The 21,933-nt window shown below is 45.4% G+C and overlaps 1 protein-coding gene across 1 annotated transcript in view; it reads left to right on the forward strand.

Moving 5' to 3' along the window:
* Positions 1–21,933, forward strand: part of RET (ret proto-oncogene) — a 168,626-nt gene that overhangs the window by 92,871 nt on the left and 53,822 nt on the right. The window contains exons 3-6 of the mRNA XM_090057837.1: positions 838–1,131; positions 1,858–2,099; positions 7,009–7,210; positions 7,533–7,732. Coding sequence (XP_089913963.1) covers positions 838–1,131; positions 1,858–2,099; positions 7,009–7,210; positions 7,533–7,732 — 938 coding nt within the window. The remainder of the gene's footprint in view (positions 1–837; positions 1,132–1,857; positions 2,100–7,008; positions 7,211–7,532; positions 7,733–21,933) is intronic.

A 21,933-nucleotide genomic window follows, 5' to 3' on the forward strand; every position in this document is an offset into this window, starting at 1 on the left:
CAATGAAATGTACAAATCTTCAGTAGTTCAGAAAAGGCAGTCATAGAGGACTGCAAACTGAATATGCGGCAACAATGAAATATTGTTCCAAAATTATCAATATGTATTGGCCTAAATTGATCAGTGTTGTGTAAAAGTCATGGGAAAGTGCTGTTGAGATCTCAACTGCGACTGGTTTTGCACATCATACTTTAAAGAAGGCTATTGGTTAATTGGAGAGAGCAGAGAAGAGCAATAAAAATTATAAGAAATCTAAAATAAGCATGCCATTGATGGAAAGATTAACAGAACTGTGATTATTTAGTTTACTGAAGAAAAAAAAGAGTAGCGAGTTACTAAATCCTGAAATATGAAACGGGTTGTTGTTATAAAGATGATGGCCATCAATTGTACTCTGTGCATACGGGATAGAACAAGAGGTAACAGATTAAAATTGCAAGGAGGGAGGGTTTTGGTTATATGTGAAGAAAGTGCTCTCTAGCTATGAGGGCAGTTACATGCTAGAACAGATTATTTAATGAGGTTGTGGAATGGAAGTTTTTAGGGGAGGGTACATTCACATTTTTCTGGGATGGGTTAGGTAGAGATATTCTTCCCTCAAATAGGTTGAACTGAATGACCTGGGGTCTCACCCAGCTGTATTTTTATATGATTCTATGACAAGCATCTTACTGAATCAGGAGACCAGTATCTAACTTTTTTGGGAGGAAAGGAGGAGCATGTGAAAACTTCAGGCTTCCAATCATCATATGGAGAAAGAGTCTAGCTGATTTTTACTAAGGGATATGCATGTTTTACTGGCTGATCATTTTTTGTTTGTTTGTTTCTATTCTGCAGCTGGAGGAAACTGGGTTTCATTACTAAAGGCAGTTCTTCAGGTCTCTCTTTCATCCCATCCTTTCCAAGGGAAAAAATGTGAATCTCCCACTTACGCTGTGGTTTCGCTCTTCATCATCAATGCCACTGCACCAGCTTGCAGTTCTCAGATAGCAAGGCAGCTATGCTTCACAGAAATGGACCTCTCCTTTCACATCAAAGAGAATAAACCACCCGGCATGTTTCATCAGCTTCAGTTACCCCAAGTACAGCATATGTGTCAGAACCTCAGCATTTCCTACAAATTGCTAGCAGGTAAATCTAGAGGTTAAGCATTTGGGTGCCAGTAACACTAATAAAGATTTCTGATAGAGTAGCTACACTCAGAGCAACTATTGGATATTTTATGCTGGTTCCACAAAGGGAGTTTTCCCTGCCAAATGGGAGCTCAGCAGCAGAGTGGGCTGCAGTGAAGGGCATTATTGTTAGGTTATGTCTATGCTGCTTCTGTGGCATGTCAGAGAGCATCACCAAGATGCACGCTCTATCCACCCATTCTCACTCTGCACACACCAGTCCCCAAAATGACTGTGCTATCCCAGCCAAGCACAATGGAGATAGATGCTAAGAGTGGCAGCAAGAAGTGCCCTCAAGGCAGCTTCTTATGGTGCATGTAGAACTGAGGCAGATGGGCAAGACATGCTTCTCAGGAGCACCACAGAAGCAGTACAGACATGCCCTTAATGAAGAGAAAAACTTAGTGTTGCCCAGTGATTATGATTCATAAGGTATTCCTTTTGGATTCTAAGGTTCCCTTCCCTTCCCTTTACTGCCTCAGATAGTTCTTGCCCATCATGATATAAGTCTTCCAACTTTTGTGTTTCTTCTGAAACGTTCATAATGTCACAAGTCATATTTGTCTCTGTTACATGGGTACAGTCCAAGTGGATGGATACATTGAGTGTGAGTAGGTGTATCAAAAAATTATCAAAGAGCATTAATAGGGAGGGATTTTCCTCATTTACACTGTGTCTTTTTCAGCTGAAGGGCTGCCATTTCGCTACAATGAGTCTACCACAGGGGTGAGTGTGGTACAATGGTTGGATCGGGAAGAAAGAGAGAAATATGAGTTGATTGCCAAATGTACAGTGAGAGAAGGTTCCAAGGAGAAGCAGGTCGAGGTGCCTTTTCTGGTGAATGTATTAGATGAAGACGACTCTCCCCCCTTCCTTTTCAATGGCACTAGCACAGCAGATGCTATTGTGAAATTCAACAGAAAAGAGGTAGATTTCTTTTCTTTTTTTAAAATTTCTGAATGATCATTAGAAATGCAATGGATGGGTCATGGTTATTTGGGTGTTTCAGACCTTGTATACCAGCCTGCAGGATAACATACCTCAGCTCACCATGTAATCTGTAGAGCTCTAAGAATGTATCAGCAGCAGCATGTGCAGGATTTTCCCTCCCTGATGTTTCAGTGACAAAGTAGTTTGGGTACAGATACTAAGAAGTAAATAGAAATACATAAAAACAATTGAAGGGGTGGACCCAACCCACCATCGAAGGTGGAGGAAGCCAAATAAGAGAGCTCCGTAGTTAGATAGGTGTTCTTGTCATAATAGACCTCCTCAAAGTACTAGTTAGGTTACTGAGTACATTTCTGATTTATTTGTTTAGAAGATCACATCCATTTGGCTACCAATATTTGCCTCCAACCTGTACATGGGTTTGGCAGAAAAAGTAATGTTCAACTTATATATAATTAGAGACTTTTATAAGTACAAGGAAGCCAGGTGAGTGGGTACAATATTGTTATGTAATTATGAGGTTCTATAAGGAGAAGTACTAAGTCCTGCACTTAAGATACAATAATCCAATGTACAGCAACAGGCTGGGGACTGACTGGCTAAGCAGCAACTCTATACAAAAGAACCTGGCAGTTACAGTGGAAAGTAAGCTGGATATGAGCCAACAGTGTGCCCTTGTTGCAAATAAGGCTAATGGCATATTGGGCTGCATTAGCAGGAGTGTTGCTAGCTAGGTCAAGGGAAGTGATTATTCCCCTCTATTCAGCACTGTTGAGGCCACATTTGGAGTATTGTATCCAGTTTTGGGCCCCCCACTACAGAAAGGATGTGGAAAAGTTGGAGAGATTCTAGCGCACATGACTTCTGAGGAGAGGCTGAGGGAACTGGGCTTATTTAGTCTGGAGAAGAGAAGACTGTGGGGTGATTTAATAGCAGCCTTCAACTTACTAAAGGGTGGTTCCAAAGAGGATGGAGATAGACTGTTCTCAGGGCATGTATAAAAGTGCTCTGTGCATGTTTACAGCACTGTATTTTAAGCACTTTTTATAGTACTATAGAGTTATAGCAGTCTTAAACACGACAGAAGTGTAGTGTTTGGTGGAGGGGGCTTCTGATTCTCCCTGCACTTTCCAGGCTAGGAGGCAGGGGTCACTCCATATTCTCCTGGGACTTCTCCACTGATCAGAAATGTGACCAGTATGCAACAGTTTTGCAAAATGCAAATTTAATACCTCATTTACCTCATTAAAGGTTAATTTAAAACACTACCCATTTTAAAAGTACTATTAAGTCATGCACTTCTGTTAAGTCATGGCAATAAATCACTCTACATGGCAGAACAAGCAACTTCTGTATATGCCCTCAGTGGTGGCAGATGACAAAAAAAAGGAGCAATGGTCTTAAGTTGCAGCAAGGGAAGCTTAGATTGAATCTTAGGAAAAACCCTCTCACTGGGAGGGTAGTAAAACACTGGAGCAGGTTACCTAGAGAAGTTGTGGAATCCTTGGAGGTTTTTAAGACCTGGGTAGACAAAGCCTTGGATGGGACAATTTAGTTGGAGATGGTCCTGCTTTGACCATCAGTCAAAGCGGGGTTGGACTAGATGATCTCCTGTGGTCCCTTCCAACCCTAATTTTGTATGATTCTATTTGCTCTTCACTGAGCATCCTTTACCACCAGTCTCCTTCCCTCATAGTTTCTGCTGTATAGAGGTGGTAAAGCAGTTCTGAAGCCTAGGATGGCTTTAGAGAAAAATATTAAGTAATGTGTATATATTAAACTAGTAACACAGTATTCAGCTGGGGCTTTCTGTAAGGAAAAACTCTCTGAAAAAATCAGCTCTTAATAATGACCACTATGGTTCAGACATTTATTCATGTGTTCTCAGCCTCAGTTATGCATCATATTCCAACACACACTCAGTCACTTTCCTCAGGGGACTTCTGTTTTAATAATGATTCACTGACAGATGTATTTATCGCAGTGAGATTACCTTTCAAAGTAAACTGAAGTTTGCATTTATTTGGCATACAATATTGGATGTCTGCTGCCATCTACAGGCTACAGTTTCTAAGTCACAAATGTATCTTGTATAGCTGGTCTGAAAGCGGCCCATTTTTCCTGAAAATTCTTAGATTTTTCAGTTTCCTTTTACTCTAAATTTGTGAAGAAAAGCAGAAATAATTCTTCAAGGACTGAATTGTTCTTAGCAATTGTTTTTCAGTTGCATTGTTTTGATGTAATGTACTGTAGTTATGGAGTTGCAAGACATATTCATAATTGTCCATTGAAATTTTGTTTCAACAAAATATTTTGATACGCTTGAACTGGCATTTTCAGAGGAAAAATGTTCTGCTGGTATATTTTTTTTCAACCAGCTTTAATAACTAGTTTACTTGAACTTGAAAGATCATAGATTTGGATGGAAATATCAGTGGCCAGTGGAACAACAAATACATCAAGTCTGTGTGGGACCTACCACATGGCAAAAAGACATCCAATGAAGTGCCAGTACAGAGCAATCTGTCAGATTAACCACAAGGGTTGGAGCCCAAAACTGTCTAACTGTGTTTGTAAATCTGTCACTGACTTTTTGTGGCCAGGAATCTGCTACTTCACCTCTATGTCTCTGTCTCCTCCACATTTTAAATGATAACGCTTTATTTATCTGCTTCAGAGGAATATTGACTAGTGTTTCAAGGTACTCTGAAGATTGAAAACTGTTGTGGAGTAGTGTTATTTTATACTTCAAAAATTAAGTATTATATCTAGGCCTAGCCTCTTCATTAGACTCTGTCAGGGGTCTGAAGGATAATATCTTTTTCCCTGATGCCTTGGCTATGTTCTGTAAACTAGAGATTCACATTTCTTTAAAAAATCCCGAAGTGAAGAGCAGAGAGAGAACTGAAGATGTTGGGCCTGCTCATGTCAAGGCTCACCCTCTTTTGTATATTGTAGCATATGCAGCCTCATCTGGTCAGCTGACAACTTTGCTAACACTGGAAAAGCAATCAGATGGTAAAGGGCTGTGACAGGGGGCCATCCTGGGGCCGGGTCTCATGTCAGCCCACCCTTGTCTGAGTAGTGTAGTGCACCCAGTCTCGCCAGCCATGACTTGATGGTACAGAACACCAGTTTACTAAATGGGAGGCTGCCATTATGATGCCCTGATGCCACAGGGCGCTTTCCACAACTCTGTACTGGCCCTAAACTGTTGCCCATGCCTCACAGATGGCATCCAGATTGGTATTACTCCCTGGTTTCAGTCTGGGACAAACTCATTCCACTGTTGGGCCTCTTACACAATCACACTCACTCTGCCCCCCTCTCATAGGGCCTCTTGCGCTCCACCCCACTCTCACAGGTTGATGATTTCTCACTGAAGAGTGGGGGCTGGGGTTAAGGTGCCCCTACCCACCTTTCACCAGGGAGTTAATTGACCTGGCATTTCTTGGGGGCGGTTCTGCCACAAACAGCTCTGCCAGGCCACCCTTCCCCGGCAGGGTGCAGTTTCAGGTAATGCCCAGGACCAGGAACCTCCAAACTTTCCCATAGCTCCTGCCCTCACCTCCTAAGTTGTTCCAGGAGCAGTAGCTCAGCCGGCTGATGTTACTTCCTCGGCTGCTGGCAACCGACTGCTGCCCCAGCCTGTGTGTGCTGGGTCCTAAGATGGCCACCCTAATCAAGCACCTCCCAGCTGCCTGCCTCCAGCCCTTAAAGTGGCAGGCTCCCAGAGGTGCACTGCCACAAGGGCCATTATATCTGACTTACTAGCACACATACCGTCCTACCTGATACCTCCCATAGAGAGACGGAGACTTAGGTATCAGTAACTAGATCCCTTCTGCTCATTATATCACATACTACAGGAAAAAATCTGGACCTGTGTGCGGTTGTGGAAAGAGCATAGTAAATTATCACCAGTGATGAGTGTCATGTTCAATACTTTCTTTGTTATTCTATGAGTCTCCATAGCTAAATACAGACAGTGAAATGAATTGATTCAATCTTCACAGGTTAGTCTAAGCTATATAGATTGAACCTATGAGCAAGTGAACAGACACTCACTTTTGATTTCAGAAATGCAGCCACATGCCTGCAGTGGCCCAGGCTAGAAGCCAGGAGGTGCTAGAGCACACCTTCCTGCTCTACTGGAGCAGACAGCTTGGGCCAAGGCTAACCTGCCCAACCTGGAAGGGAGGGGGCTTACAGGGAGGGAGGTGCAAAGCATCCTCGGATGCTGAGGGACTATGAGTTAGCTTGAATCTGGAGAGGGTCTGGAAAGTTCAGTATACCGATTTAACCTAAATCAGTTAAGTCTAATACTACATACATCCAGGTTTATCTTCTACCGGTTTTGGCCATTTTGAAAGCAGTGTATGTGCACTGAACTTCTGTTGTGTTACAGATTTGAACTGGTTTCCAATCACTTGTACCAGTTTATGCGTAACTTCTGTCCCTAGCCCTTATGTTTATTTAAAGATATAGTTTGGCTGCAAAGTTCTGCTAGGGTTTACTCCTGCTGTGAAGTCTAGAATCATTTAAATTTGGGGAATCTGGGTCTTTCCTCTCTCTCCACCAGCCCATTGGCTTGGGAAAATTCTAGTTGGATGGCTGACCAGTTAGGGATTATTGATATGGAATTGAGATACACAACTAATTGCTTTTATAAAATGAAGTTGCAAAAGTATAGCTTTCCAAACTGGTATATAATAGTGGTCCTAACAAGCTGCCCATGGTGTTTCAATGAACTAGGAATAATTTGAATGGAAGTAGATTCTTGTACTCTGTTAGGGAGCTTTTTTTGGTCAGGATTTTAGTTTCAAAGCAGATCAGGAAAAAAAATCGATGTGGCCCATCAGCAGTTTTTCTTCATGTCTTACAGGGAACGGCTGTAGCAGCACTGACAGTATGTGATGCAGACACTACACCTATTTACCCTCTTGAAAGCAGCAGGAAGAAGTACACAGGAACCATCATTACATCTGATCCATGGATAAATGAAACATTTCGTGTGGAGCACTTTTTCCATGAAGTCCATTTCAGCCCAAATGGTAGCCAAGTGAGGGGAACTCTACATGAATACAGTAAGGTCTCTTTCTTCAAACAACCAAATAAGTTGTTTGTAATTGTCTGGACTTACAGCTCTATGCACTAAGCAGCCAAGAGGTTCTGATAATATGAATGTAATTGTAAAATACTTGTTTACACATCTTTACAATATGTGGCATGTACCATTAACGTACAGAATGGAAACGTCTTTATATTTCTAGTTCTAATCCAACCTTCTTGGATGCCATTAGCTGGTAAATAGATTTGAGATTTATATTTTTGTAGGGATTTGCATTACCTAAAAGGTGCACTTACAGCTGTTGTGGATATATGAAAGGCCATCCTTCTTTTTTGCAGAACTGGTACTGGATAAAAATATTTCAGTCTCAGAGAACCGTTCCTTCCAGTTGGATGTTCTGGTGAATGACACAGAATTTCATGGCCCTGAAAGATCACTGGTGCTCCACTTCAATGTTTTCATTCTTCCTGTCAGCATTCAATTTCCTAACATGACATACCAGTTCACAGTTAACAGAAATGCTGAACGTTTTGCACAGGTAAATGCACTCTTAATTGCTTTTAACTATTGTTAATAATAAGGTTTTTAAAAAGGAGACAGCTTGGGAGACTTTCAGAAATGCTTAGCCTGTGAAAAAAGAAATAGCAAACAACTTTGAAAATCTACTCTGGCAGATGTACTCTATTCTTTATAGAAAGGCTAGAACTCAGGAGATATAGGTCCTATTCCCTGGCTATGCTCCTGGTCTGCAATTCATATTACAATCATAGAGAGGCAATATGATAAATGATGCTCTTTTACAAAACACTTCGTGATCTCCTGATGAAAAGTGCTGTAGAAGATCTGGGTGGGATTAGTAGTAGAAACAGGATAACAGTCGTGTTGTGCTAATCATTATACAAGCACATAGTAAGAGATTATCTGTGCCCCAAAGAACTAAAAGAACAAATGACAAATCAGCATTATCCCCCTGAACACTCTCAGATGCAATCACATTGCATGGAAGGACTTACCCTGTTTTCCAGCATTGTAGTCTATGTGGTTCTAGGTGTTTGCATCAAGTAGTTGAAAAGAAATAGATTTTAAGCTGGCTGTGTTCTGGCACACTCCTTGAATCTGAGTCTTTGAACAGAGCTTAATACTTCTGAGTAACATCTTAAACATGCTTCTAACTTGGCTTGTTCCTGCTTCCCAAAATGTTTTATATACTTTTGTCATCATTCCCACTTTTTCATTCCAGAAAAATCAAAAAAGGTAGAACACTAGGTAACCATGAGGTAGTTATTTGTGTCTACAACTCGGTGAAGAAGTAAGCAAACTACTTATGGGCTTCTGAGCTTAGCTCAGTTCTCTGGATCTTCTAGGCAAAGAACCCATCCTTTGTATATTGCCATAGCCGTGGAGTAGTGGAAACCTGACAACTGAGACACACGAGTGCATTCTCTAATTTGCACATGCAAGCAAACCCTGCTTAACACTGTTTTGCTTAGCGCTATTTCGCTATAACACTCATTTTAAATTGATACCTGATTTCACCTGGCACTCAGCAACTTTCATTATAATGCTCGCAGTTGCCATCAAAAACAATTGAGGTCGCCATCTTGGGTCATCAAATACTCTTGGTTTTGCTTAATGCTCGTTTCGCTTAATGCTCTATTTTTCAGAAACCAATTAAGAGCACTAAGCGGGGCTTGCCTGCAGTTCCAAATAAATGTTAATGTAAGGAAATTGATTTAAAGCAAATATGTCCTTTGTTAAAATACCTCAAGCAATAAATGATGCTTTGGGCTGTTCACTGAAAAGCTCTAATTTAAGAAAAGAATAATAATGGATAAGAAGGGTAAAACAATTAGGGAAAAAGAGGCTAACCCAAGTTATGGCAGGAAGCTCTGCATATTTGAACATGTTAATGGTTTCTACCAAGAAAATGGCTAGCTAGTTATTAATGTGCTCCTAATTTAACCCTCATTTTAGCTTAATCACCACCATCCCCAATAATAATGTTTTCCAATAACGTTTACAAACAGGTTGACAATAATTAGTGGTAAATTGCCATGAAATTCCTGTGAGACTAAAATGTAACAATTCCAGTTGTAGAGAAAATCAGAGTAGATGACTTCCAAGGACAGTTTCTTTCCTCGAAACTCTGGATGATCAAGGAAAATGAAGACTAAATACGTTGCTTGGCTTGACATTTAGTTTTGAAGTGAATTTAATTTTCGTAAAATGTACTGCTGAACTAACTACCTGAGATGCCAAAATAGGCCCCGCATGGACAATAACAGTGCCAGATGTCCAGTCAGTAGTCGTCAGCCTGTCTGTGATGACCAGCTCAAAGAAGAAGACCAGTCTCATTCAGTTGTTGGGCTATCACAAAATGGGGATAAACTTGAAGTGAATAATTTTAGTTTTAGTTCACTGTTGTTACTGAAATTTTCCTGAGTTTGAAGAGTCTAATCTATTAGAAAGTGGAGAACAAATTCTGTTGCCTCCCTGGTGCTTCTGTAAAGCAGCACATTTGATGTTAGATTTGTTTTTGTAGTGCCAGACTGTGAATCCTATATTATCAGTTAGTCATGTCAGTTATAGAGGCACAGTTTTTTCCACTAGTAGGCCCTGGGTCTACTCAGGTAAGTAATTTCTTAACTATGCACATGCAGTATCCACAAACTGCACACCAGAATCTATTACAGACAAGAATACCCAACTACCTGTGGGGACACATTTCTCACAAGAAAACAACTCTGTCTCCAGTCCCTCAGTCCTGATCCTCAAAGGGAATTTACAAACCGCTTTTCACAAACAAACCCATGATCTTCACTTCATCAACCCCCTAGATACAAAAAAATCATGGACTAAATATAGACACTGGATTTATGACACATTATAACCTGCCTGACATCTGATTCCCCAGGTACCTCTCCACTTTTGCCTGCTACATCCCCCTCTCTCCCTCCCACCCCCAGCCTGTCTCTCACCCCCTGATGCCTCCATTTCCATTTTCACTTACCTACTTTCTTACCTGCGTCACAGATGGGATCCCAGGTAGCTAAGCTGAGCTCACCTACAGCCTCACAATTCCATTGCAACCAGCGAACCTCAGGCCTGTCAAAGATCTTAGGAGTCTGGGCTTTCCCCATCCAGGACTGCATGCGTGGCTGGAGGTTAAGGCACTTCCTACCCACCTTTCACCAGGGAGGTCCTCAGTCCTGGCATTTTCTGGGGCTGCCATGCTGCCAGCATTCCCACCAGGCTTCCCAGCCCTGGCAGGGTGCAATATTAGGCCGTGCCCAGGACCTGGGGCCTCCACCTTCTCCGTAGCCCCAGCCCATACCTCCAAGTTCATCCTGGCACAGGAGCTCAGCAGGGAGATGTTCTTCCCCTGCTGGCTGGCGATGCAGTGAGTGTCACTTCCAACTCAGAGAGTGGGGCATTAAATGGTTAAAAAACAAACAAAACAGAAATAGGTGCAGACAGATTGAGGAGGATGGCACTTATTCCATCTGCAGATGGAGCTTGGGGAATCCCAGCAGCGGGAGGTTCACCTTGAGGAACACCAGCTGCTTCACCAAAACGGGATCCAGGGAGGTGCAACAGGGTGTCACAACATCCCCAGTAATGGTGTACACCCTCTCGCTTGCAACACTAAATCGGGGCACAGGACAGGTGTTTCTGGGCAACTGTGGCTAGATCCTGCCGCATCTGGCTGTAGCCTGCCCAATAGGGGAAGGGGTCGTAGTCCAGCAGCTCCACATTCTCAGCAAGATATGTAGCTACTGAGGCCTCAGCACTGCCTGCCCAATGCTGGGGTCTGGTGTGTCTGGACCCCACCATTGAAGCCATATCCCTGGCCCACGCTGGCAGCACATGTTGTGGAGGAAATTGGCTGCTGCTGGGAGTGCTGGCACAGAAAAGTGGATTCCCCCTCTTTCATGTCCCCCCACCTATGCCCTTTTTGCCCACTGGACTCTGTTCACCAGCCATCCGTCTAGTGATCCAGGGTTTTGCTAACGTACACGCTCCCTTTCACCCTCAGGTTGCACATGGCCGCCAGCACATGGACTGTACTGGACCACAATGGATCCAGCCATTTCTTGATGCCCTCCCTCAGCCACTTCACCAGTGCCTGCATCTCTGGTGACAGTGGCTTTCCGCAGCCAGGAACATGGATCCCCTGGAACCTCTCCATTTGGATTTCAGGTTCCTTCACTATGGGGATCACCAGGCAATCACCAGCGCTGACAGTCTTGGCAGCCTCAAGGAATGGCTTGAGTACCACCAAGGCCTGGGAAATGGTATCCCACTCTGTTTTCTTAAGCAGGCTGCTGATCCCAATCTCCCTGAGCAAGGCCATCTCATGGGTGGCCTTCTGTTGCTCCACCAGCCTTTCCAGCATGAGGTATGTGGAGTTCCACTGAGTCTCCACATCCTATATGATTTTGTGCTGCGGGATGCTCAGCTCTGCCTATTTGTTCCAAAACATCTTGCCCCCCTTGATGCTGTGGTAGAACTAGCCCGCCACCTTCCTGTATTTTGAAGTGAGCTGGCTGGTTGTGATGGTGCTATCTCTGCCAGCCCTGTCCCCCTCCAAGGCGTCCCTGACTATGAGGTGGAACTTGTGTGCCACACAGCAGATGCCAAAAAAGATGGCATCATGGACCACCTTGACCAGGTTGGCCCCTTTCTCGGTGAACATGAACCCAGAGGTGAGCTTACCCTGCTCAACGAGCCACCCCTTCATCATGCAGTTCATGGCCCCAATTATCTCCCCTGTCATGTGGGACTTGTCCATCACCTCCACTTGAAGGAGAGCCCACCAACAGCCTGACTGATGGCACCAGTGCCCTGTGAGGGAGAGGTAGGCAGGATCTCCACCCCAGCTGCTCCAGATGTCTGAGGTGAAGTGCAAAGCCACCTGCAGACCTGCCTTGTGCAGCTCCTCCCTCGAGTACTCCCTGGAGTCCTCATACAGGGTGGGTACCACCATCCTTCTGAAGGTGGTGCATGCAGACACTTGGTAGGATGGGGCCATGAGCACCATGAACTGCCTGAACCTTGGCCACTCAACTAGGGAAAAGGACTGGCCATCCAGAGTGAGCATCTCCCCATTGCTCTGGGTGATCTTGCTCACCTTTGCAATGCTCTCCGCTGCGTGCCTGCCTTTCCCCCACTGTTCCAGGGTGCCCTGCCTCTACTTCAGGGGGACAGGGGCTTTGGAGCAAGAGGGGGACTTCCCTTTGGGCATGCTCCCACTGCTACCAGGCTGAGGAGGAGCAAGGGCAAGGGGGTGGTGCCTTCTGAGATGCATCAGCATCCCCATGGTGCTGTAGTGTTTCTCCTTCTTGCTCCGACTGGTTTTACATCAGCAGTGCAGGCAGATAGAATACTTGGGATCATCTCCCACCTCAGAATGATCCCACATCACACTGCCCCCTCACTTCTGGGGTGCAGGTGTGGATCCTGCCTGATCTCCCTCCTCAGCAGGCAGACACACAACAACAGGAAGAACCAACTTAGCTGAGCCACTTGCCTCCACAACCATAACAACAACCTCCTCCAAACTGCCTTCTGGGGGAGGAAACCTGGCTCTAGGGGAACTTTAAAGGGAGTGGAGCATAAATTCAGATTTTTCCTCAGACCCCAGAATTTCTTTTGCTAGGGCACTCGGGTACCCTGCTTCCAGATCCAGTGCCAGAGGAGGAGCTGAAAGGCTTAGGTTGGAAACTGTTATGCTGGTGGTGCTGGGGATTGTTCTTAATGACTGGTATTATTGGAGTGGTGGCAGATGCAGGCACTGGTCCCACCTCCTTGCTGCCATCAGCACCAGAAGCCTCATGCCTGCTAGTGTTAGGGAAGAATCTATGCCTAATTTTATTTATTTATTTTTTTTGGGCGGGGGTGGGGTGGGGGGGTAGAGGCAGGACTTATAGCTCTCCCTCTGCCCCTTCCCCCTCCCCAGCCAGAAGACCTGGCACCTGTCTTTCCAGCACGCTTCATATTTTGTGCACATTAATGTATGTGTATTAAGTGCTTTCCTGCAGTGCACTTGTGGTGAGTCACTGCTAGGCAAAGCACTGCTTTCTTTTTATTTGGGGGGAAAAGAAATAAGAATAAATAACAGGATTTTTGAGGAAGGGTAGGCAAGGGTAAATAAATAGGTAAGGATTGGCAATCGCTTCAACTTGGTATCAAGGTACTACCAAGCTGCAGGCTTACAGATGTTGCTCTCAGTCTTTGCTGCTCCTGCTGTAGACACAGACTACAGATGCAGCTGCAAAATGCGAGAGCAGTTCACAAACAGCCTTTTATGCTGCTTCTGTGTCCCTCCCCCAGAGCACTGGGATTGGAAGGGACTTCAGGGACAGATCGTTGTCACTGGCTAGCTACAGATGTCAATATCAGAGCAGTCTGTCCCCCTCTCTTCCCCCTCCCTCTTAGTTTCTCTTTCCCTGCAAGCCCGCCTCTGAAACAGCTTGAAACATCTGAAATGTTTCGGAAACACACAAATAGTTTTGAAACATTTCCGAAACATTTTGGATGGCCCGTTTCATTTTGGAAATGTTTCGGAACCTTGCATTTCATTTTGGATTCAGTGTTTCAGCCACCGAAATGTCCAAATCCAAAACGAAATGAAATGCCTGCCAAAATTTCGCACAGCCCTAGTATCCACAGTCTGGCCCTTAACATCTAGAGAGAAGCGTGGCTTGGCTTATATCTACATATAGATCCAAACCTTCCCAAATCCTGGTGATATCATTTTTTGTGATTCTAGTAACCTCTATTAAAAAACACTGTTCCCAAACTAAATAAATTAGAGCTCAAACCAGACAAAGGTACCATTAGAATGATAGATTTTGGCTGTAGTAGGTCAGTGCTCCTGCTATGACTAAACAAAACAGAGGTTCTTGAGAGTCTCTCTTCTTTGCTTAAGATCAGGATTTTACCCTGTTTTCAGGTTAGCATTAATCTGGAGGTTTTTCCTCTGCAGTTTGGGGTAGTGGAGGGCATGGTCCTCCTGGAATATCTCAATTATATTGTAACAAGCAGCAATAGGATGTGTTTTTGTCCCCCTCCTTCACCTCTGGCAAGTTAGTGTTCTCAGTGTTTTGGTGCATTGTGCCTAGCAGCTATACAAGAGGGCTGTTTGTTTATGCACCCGCTGGGCCTTGATCATCCGGTCCCTCGCCGCTCGGCTTTGGATTTGGATGATGATTCTCTGCTCTGTCCCAGTGATCTTAGGGCGACGAGGTCTCACCCCGGGCAGTCTTATGCCCCCCAATCCCGCCTGCCACGACTTTGATGACCCTCTCAGTGGTGGGGGTCCAACCGTCAGGGTTTGACTATCTCAGGCCAAAGGGTGGTGATCTTCGCAAGGCTCCAGCCTCCCCTGTACCTCACCCTATACCCAGCCACGACGGAGTGCCAATGTTATTTCCGCGGCTAACCCTACCTCTATGAGATCCTATCCCTGGGTATCGCTCAAGCCTAGGCTATACGGCAAGGACTTACTAGTCCATCTAGGTCCTATGCCTTGCCGGACCTTCCTAACCACTGAGAATGTCCTAGGCTTCACGTTGCCCTCTGCCTTACTTGTTATACAAGCGCAATGGGTGATAGCCTCTTTTTTTTTTGTCATTTGTTGTTTCTAACAACAAAACCACCTACAACTCCCATGATCCTCTAATTACTATCCTGGGGCAGCTTAGTTACAGCGTGCCTCACAATTGTACAGTCCCTCCACCGACTGTTCCCTCGGTGCCACCTATTTTCTACCCCTAGTGTGGAACGTATGAAGCCAACCCTTGACGTCCCTTCCGACTCGGAGTAAACCTTCCTCCGACAGACTCTTCCGGGTCTTCAATCCAGTATTTGTCGGTTTTCGCTAGTCTCTTGGCTGTTTACCTCTCCTCTGGGCAGACCACTGGAGCCAGGCTCTGCATGTAGGGATCCTCCTGTAGTCTCTCCTTGCGGCTTTAGGGTGATATGCAGCCTGGCCACCTCCGTCTTTCTTAGCCCAGCAATGGCGTCTTTATATTGACGCTTCCCAGGGCACTCTCCTGCCCTATGGGCAGCTTTCTTACGCTCTGCCTCCTCCACGGTGGGTCCAGGGGATAGTTCCCCTGTGCCCTTTTTCAACCTCTCCTCCCCTTCCATCTTGCTGATCGCCCTTCTTATTCCTCTGTGCCGGCTCTCCTCCCCCTTCTCTCCAGCTGTCTGCACTTTGAAAAAACCACGGCTAACGAGCTGCGCGGGTCCCACCGCCGCTTCCTGTCCCGCCGTGGTTCCTGCAGCAGGTAGGGCTTTTTCACTTATTTTCTCTTTTTCTACATTTTCCCTAGGGTGTGTTGTCCCCCAGGGTCCCTCCTTGACCCTTCGGGGTCCATGTCTTACACTTTCCCTGGGACAGTTTAGTTTTTAAGAATAAGTTAAGTAAACACTTCTATTGGATGGTTTAGATGGGGATAATCCCACTTTGAGTTGGCGGGGTTGGACTAAATGACCTCCTCGGGTCCCTTCGAGCCCTATTTTTCTGTGATTCTTTGAATGCTGCACCCTTTGCACCTTGTTTCTGTCTTATACAGAAATGTCCTTCCTAAACTCAGCAAGTTCACTTTCAGAGATATAACCATTTGCTTTCACTGGGTGGCAGTATTATGAAGGACATGTTGCGTCTCAGATGAAGAAGTATTGAATGCCAACTCCCAAGGAGATTCTGTTTTAATTCTTAACCAAGGGATGTCACCTCCATTTCTACTTCTACAATGACTTTCTAAGTTGCATAAAATGTTGTTTCTTATTCATGAAACCTGGGTTTGAACACACAGTGAGAGCTGATGCAACCAGCATGGTCCCTAGTGAACAGCACCCATGTTATTGAAGTCATCTGCATAAATAGCTGTGATTAGCCAGAATGGTAAGGAAAAGTACAGGGCCAACTTAATATGAAGGTTGAATCATCTTTTGCCCTAAGAAAATGGTAGAGAGTGAAGATATTAATAACCTTTGGATTTAAGCAATTTGTCGTCTTGAGCAGCTAAATAAATGGAGTAGAAAGAACATGGCCTGATAATAACCTGCAGGCCCAGTGGCACTTAGCTCATTACATACTCCTCTCTACACATTCCTGTCCCATCCTGTCCACCCAAGCGAATGCTAAAAAAAATATAGGTGGAGATTTTCAAAGAAGCTCCAGGAGTTAAGTGCTAACCTCCCACTAGAATTCAGTGACGGGGGCATAATTTTCAACACCTCCCCTATCCCATCAGCTTTACTATTGAAATGTTTTGTAGCTCTCCAGACTAATTTCTTTCTTCCCTTCATTTTTAATAGTAAAGGCATTTTTGTATCAGCAGCTAGCCCCTCTTTCAAAAACTGCATCCTCTCTCTATTCCTGAACATTTTCTCTTTTATTAGGTTACATCATTGTTGATTTCTGAGCTATTTTCAGGGTATGTGATGATTTTAGGCTAATCAGAGAGGTAATATTTCTTGCTGCCTTATTCCAGTGTCTTTAGTGTCACCAGTGCGTCTATGACAGTAACTTGTGTTGTACTCAAAAGATTTAGAATGTACCAGAAGAATAGGCAGAACAATGCAATCTCTTTTTCCACTACAAAGAACCTAGAAGTACTTTTGTGTGAAATGGAGGAAGCAAAAGCCACTGTTGGGTTATTCTGAAGAAAAGTTTACTATTCAGGCTGTTCTTGCAGGCTCCAGTCCATGAAGCCTTCTATCTCCTTTTCTTAAGAGATCTGTATGTCTGGAAAAGGGTGCTTGGGAAAAATAAGGAATGCCTTGGATGAGGGGAAGAACAAACAGGGCACAAAACCCTTCCACTGCTACACCTAATACATGTAGTTAACACTGTTTGGAACAGCATTAATGCTTTCCTGCTGCACTTGGGATCTGTGGCTTGGAGAGGGTCACGGTGTATTGCCAGTACTGGCAAAGCAGGGCTTCAGCTGTGTTGTCATTGCTAAGTGACTTAATTCTAGAAGGGGACCAGAAAGACCTATATTCCCTCTGTCCAACCAGGGTTTTTATGAGCAAGTGCAGCCTTTCTTCATATTATGCCTGCTCCCTGCTTGTTTTCTTACCAGTCCCACAGCTCAGGGGAACAACCCTATGCCTACATGTCAAAAACTTTTGGAGTGTTTTATTCCTTTCTGTATATTCTACTATCAAAGGGAAACATATGGCTTTCAGTAATTTGCTAGTTATGTGAATGGAAATAAAGAAATCTAAAACCAGTCAGTGGGATAATAGAGCAAAATTAACTTCTAGAACTGCTAGGAGATTCTCACTAGTCTTTAAATAATCAGAAACCTGAAAGTTCAATCACAAGAAATGTATTTATATGCATAAGTCATAAAAATGCTAAAAACAACACTTATCCATATGCTCTACACACCCATTACGTCATTTTAAGACACATAGTAAGTACAACAATTCAGGATGACATAACACAAACCATGTCTCAAATGTTATTCCACCCTTACCATTCGTTACCCACAGTAAGAAAAACAAATGGTATGTGGATATGATCCAAGCCCTGCTGAAGTCGATGGAAAATCTTAAATGGTTTTGGAACAGGTACAATTATGAATTGGACAAAATACAGAGATTTACTTTCCTACACTGCTTAGATAAATATTTTCCAAACTGAGTGCTCTAGCATATACATTCCTTCAAGAAGAAGCTCCAAAAGGACAAATCCATGCTCTTTTTCCATTTTTCACTTAAAATACTTAATTGACATCAGGAAATGGAAGATGATGAGTTCCTCATTACTTTAAAGACTTTCTGATTCATCTGTTGGCCCAAAACATCTGATGACAATATTGTGACATTTATGCATAAGCAGTGAGTAATTAGCATGCTGAAGTAGTAATCGAGTAACTGCTGTCCATTAATTTTTTATCACTTTTCACTAAAACGGTAATCTTTTTAGTTTTTAAGCTTACTGCTGCATTTGCAGTCAGTTTTTCATTCTGTTTTTCTGCATTACTCTTTTTTTTTTATTTCAATGTTCAGCCTTTTCAGATACAAGTTTGAGAGAGTATAACTTTCCACTTTTGAGTGAACAAGCTACCAATCCTTGCCAGTGAGACACTGCACTGAAGTCATGTAACTTGTTTGTGTGATAATCTTTCTCCTGAGTAGGATAAAATATCACCCTTGAGTTTCCTCTCAAATTTGTTATTATGATCTGTATTACGGTTTCTCCTGAAATCTAAAACATTTGATTGCAGTTAGTTGTGCGATTTAAAAACAAATTAGTCACAATTAATAGCGATTTTAATTGCACACCTTAAAAACTCAAAATTATGTGCAAAAAATCCTCAAATTATGCAAAATTTTACAGGTACTTTGTATGGTTGGGGAGTAAGTATGGGGGGTTGTGGGAATTCGTGAAGGTGGGGGGGGGGTTGGAGCCCAGGGAGGGGCATTCCCGCATGCTCTAGCAGGAGTACTGTGGGTCAGGAGTAGGGTAGCCATCATAGAGGACAGTCCAGTTATCCTCTGTTGATATGAAACAAGACACCTTTGTTTTCTGTTTTTCTTTTGAAGAAAAACGTTGGGGACATAAAGGCATTGGGTTTTGTATCAACAGAGGACAGAGCAGCAGAGAACCGGAATGTCCTCTATGATGGCCACCCTAGTCAGGAGTGAGGGGCAGCAGCAGGTGTCAAGTGTCTGGAGACATACCTAGGCCTACTCCCCTTCCCTGGGGGCTCCACACCATTCCCTTCCCTAGGGGCTCAGGTGGCCGTAGCTGTGCCTGGTCCCAACTACCTTTTCTCAGGGTCCTATACCTCACAGGGCTCAGGTGACTGCAGCCATGCCTCTGATGTCCCACTTCCTCTGATGTTCCATGACCCACCCAAAGGTGAGGGCTAGGGTTAAGGTGCCCCTACCTGCATTTCACCAGGGTGATAACTGGCCTGACATTTCCTGGAGGCTTCTGCACCACTGAGAGCCCCACCAGGCCACCCACTCCTGGCAGGGTGAAGTTTTAGGTCATGCCCAGGACCAGGAGCCTCCAAGTCATCCCCTACAGATTCTGCCCTTACCTCCAGGTTGTTGCATGGAGCCTTGCAGCCAAGTGATGTTACTGCCTGGCCTGCCAGCAGCAAACTTCTCTGTTTATATAGGTAGCCAGGGATCTAAAATGGCCACCGCCATCAAGTACCTGCTGGCTGCTGGGCTCCAGTCTTAAACTGGCAGGCACCAGCAGTGCCTTGCCACGCATCTTCCCTCTTAAAATAGTTCCTGGGGGATGTTTCCCCTGCTGCTCCTCCAAAGCAGGCTCCCCTCAGAGCCTATGAAAGCCCTCAAGTGGCAAGCACCCCCAAAGGTGCTCCACCACAGGGACAGACAGATTCACCAATGTGCACACAGACACACATACGGAGGCATGTCCCAGCAGGTAAGTCTGTGGAGGGGAAGGTGTTTGGAGAAAGGAAGAAGTGGGGGCCAGATTGAGGCCCCCAGATCAGAATGAAGGAGGAAGTGGGGCAGGGGCTGGGGTGAATGGTGCCTGGGTCCAGGGTGAGTCATGGGGTAGAGCTGTGCTTCAGGCATGGGTTGGGGGACGGCATGGCTCCTGCCACTGCATGCACTACCAGGGAGGTGTGGGGAACACATGGCACCCAGATTTGTGCACAGGGTGGAGGCAGGCTGTGTGCTGTGGGCTCAGGGCTTTGTGCCCTGTTGTCATTGCCCCAGGAGCAATGCGAAGCTATGCTGTGCCTCCCACCACCAGGCAGGCAGCATGTGGCTCCCGAGACAAAGGCAGCAGGGCACAAAGAGCTCTAGTCTGCCGAGAATCTCCACCAGGTGCACAAATCTGGAGGCCACATGCTCCTCCATCTCATGGACCCTCCAGCCCCAGGGCCTCACTCACTCCAGCTCCTGCCCCACTCCTTCCCTCACCATGGGGGCCTCAATTTGCCTCAATCTGCCCCCATGCCCCTTCTCCCCACAGACTTACCTGCTGGGCAGTGCTCTACATGCCACCAGGCTGTGTTCCTGGCCACGTGAAGGCTGTGGCTCCTTATTTATGTCTGTGCTTGCCCCTTTCCCTTGCTGCAGCTGTCCAGAGCCTGCAAGCAGGCTGCCCTGTGGTCCTCCATGCTGCCACCAAAACCCCACTGAGCAGCCAAGAAGCAGCAGTGACTGCAGCAGAATGGAGCCTGGGCTTGGGCTCCAAAACCATGTGTACAATTAATGTGTTAAAAAATTTAATGCAAACACCAACTAATGCGTTAATCATGCATGTTAACCATGATTACAACAATTAACCATGGCCCGGTGGACACTATGATGGGATCTACTACAGACCGCCTACCCAGGATCAAGACCTTGACCAGGAGTTCGCCAGGGCATTGGCTGAGGCTGTATGATCCTGGTGCATGGTTTTCATGGGAGGCTTCAACTACCCAGACATCTCGTGGGAAGAACACTCGGCCAAATCTGAGCAGTCGCAAAGCTTTCTCTCATGCGTGGATGAGCTCCATCTGACGCAGGAAGCCTATGGGCCAATGAGAGGTAAAGTGCTGCTCAACCTGGTACTGGCAACCAGGGATGACCTAATCAGTGACTTAACAATCAAAGGGAAGTTGGGAGACAGTGACCATGAGCTGATCACCTTCACCATCCACCATAAAGCTGGCAAGTCAGTCAGTAATATACAAGTCCTTGACTTCAGGAAAGCTGACTTCATCAAGCTAAGAAGGCTTGATGAAGGACCACAGCTGAAAGGGGAGGGGAGTGCAGGATGAGTAGTTGCTCCTCAAGGGAGCAATCTTGGATGCGCAAGCAAAGTCAATCCCATCTTGGAGGAAAGGCGGCAAAAAGGCACAGCATCCCCCTTGGCTCTCCAGGGAACTAGCAGACCTCCTTCATCTTAAAAGAAAGACCTACAAAGGTTGAAGGACTGGAACCACCACCAAGGAGGAATACTCTGCTCTAGTCCAGACCTGCAGAGAGCAAACCAGGAAAGCCAAGGCTGCGATGGAACTCCAGCTAGCTACAAATATCAAGGACAATAAAAAGCCCTTTTTTAGATATGTGGGGAGCTGGAGGTAAAGCAAGGGCAACATTGGACCCCTGCTAAACCAGATGGGATAATGACAACTGATGCCCAGGAAAAAGCAAACTTGCTAAATGAGTACTTTGCATCAGTTTTTCACCAGTCCCATGGGACCCCCCTGCCCACTACCAGACAGGGAGGCCCAGGCAATGGAGATACCTTACTTTCCATCAATGCCTTCCTCATGAAGGAACACCTTGAGAGGCTGTGACAGGAGTATCGCTACCGGAGCCCTTCCGTTGGTGACTCCACCTTCCCGTTGTGGGCCAACCACCTGCTTACTCTCCTGCCATGCCTTGATCTTAATTGATTAAGTAATTGATGTAATTAGCAGGAGGCTGCCCACTTTATGCGCCCCGGTGCCAGGGGGCAATATCTGCTCCTCCTTTTCCTCCCCTGCACCGCAGCCCAAGTCTTGCAGATGGTACTGACGTGTTTTTAACCTGGGCCCTGCTGTGCTTTGGCCCCCTCCTTGACTTCCCTGGGGCTGCTCGTCGCCCCCTTGCTCTAGGGCCTTGTGCTGCCCCCTTCCTCTGGGGCTTCTCACTGTCCCCCTTACTCTGAGGCTTCTCGCTCCTTGAGGCCCTCTCTCTCTGCGGCTGGGGTCAGTGCACCCCAAAATGCTGCGCCCTCTCTGGCTCCAG

The sequence above is a fragment of the Crocodylus siamensis genome, chromosome 7 (genome assembly GCF_052110815.1).
Source record: "Crocodylus siamensis isolate JL-2025a chromosome 7, ASM5211081v1, whole genome shotgun sequence".
Taxonomy (NCBI): domain Eukaryota; kingdom Metazoa; phylum Chordata; order Crocodylia; family Crocodylidae; genus Crocodylus; species Crocodylus siamensis.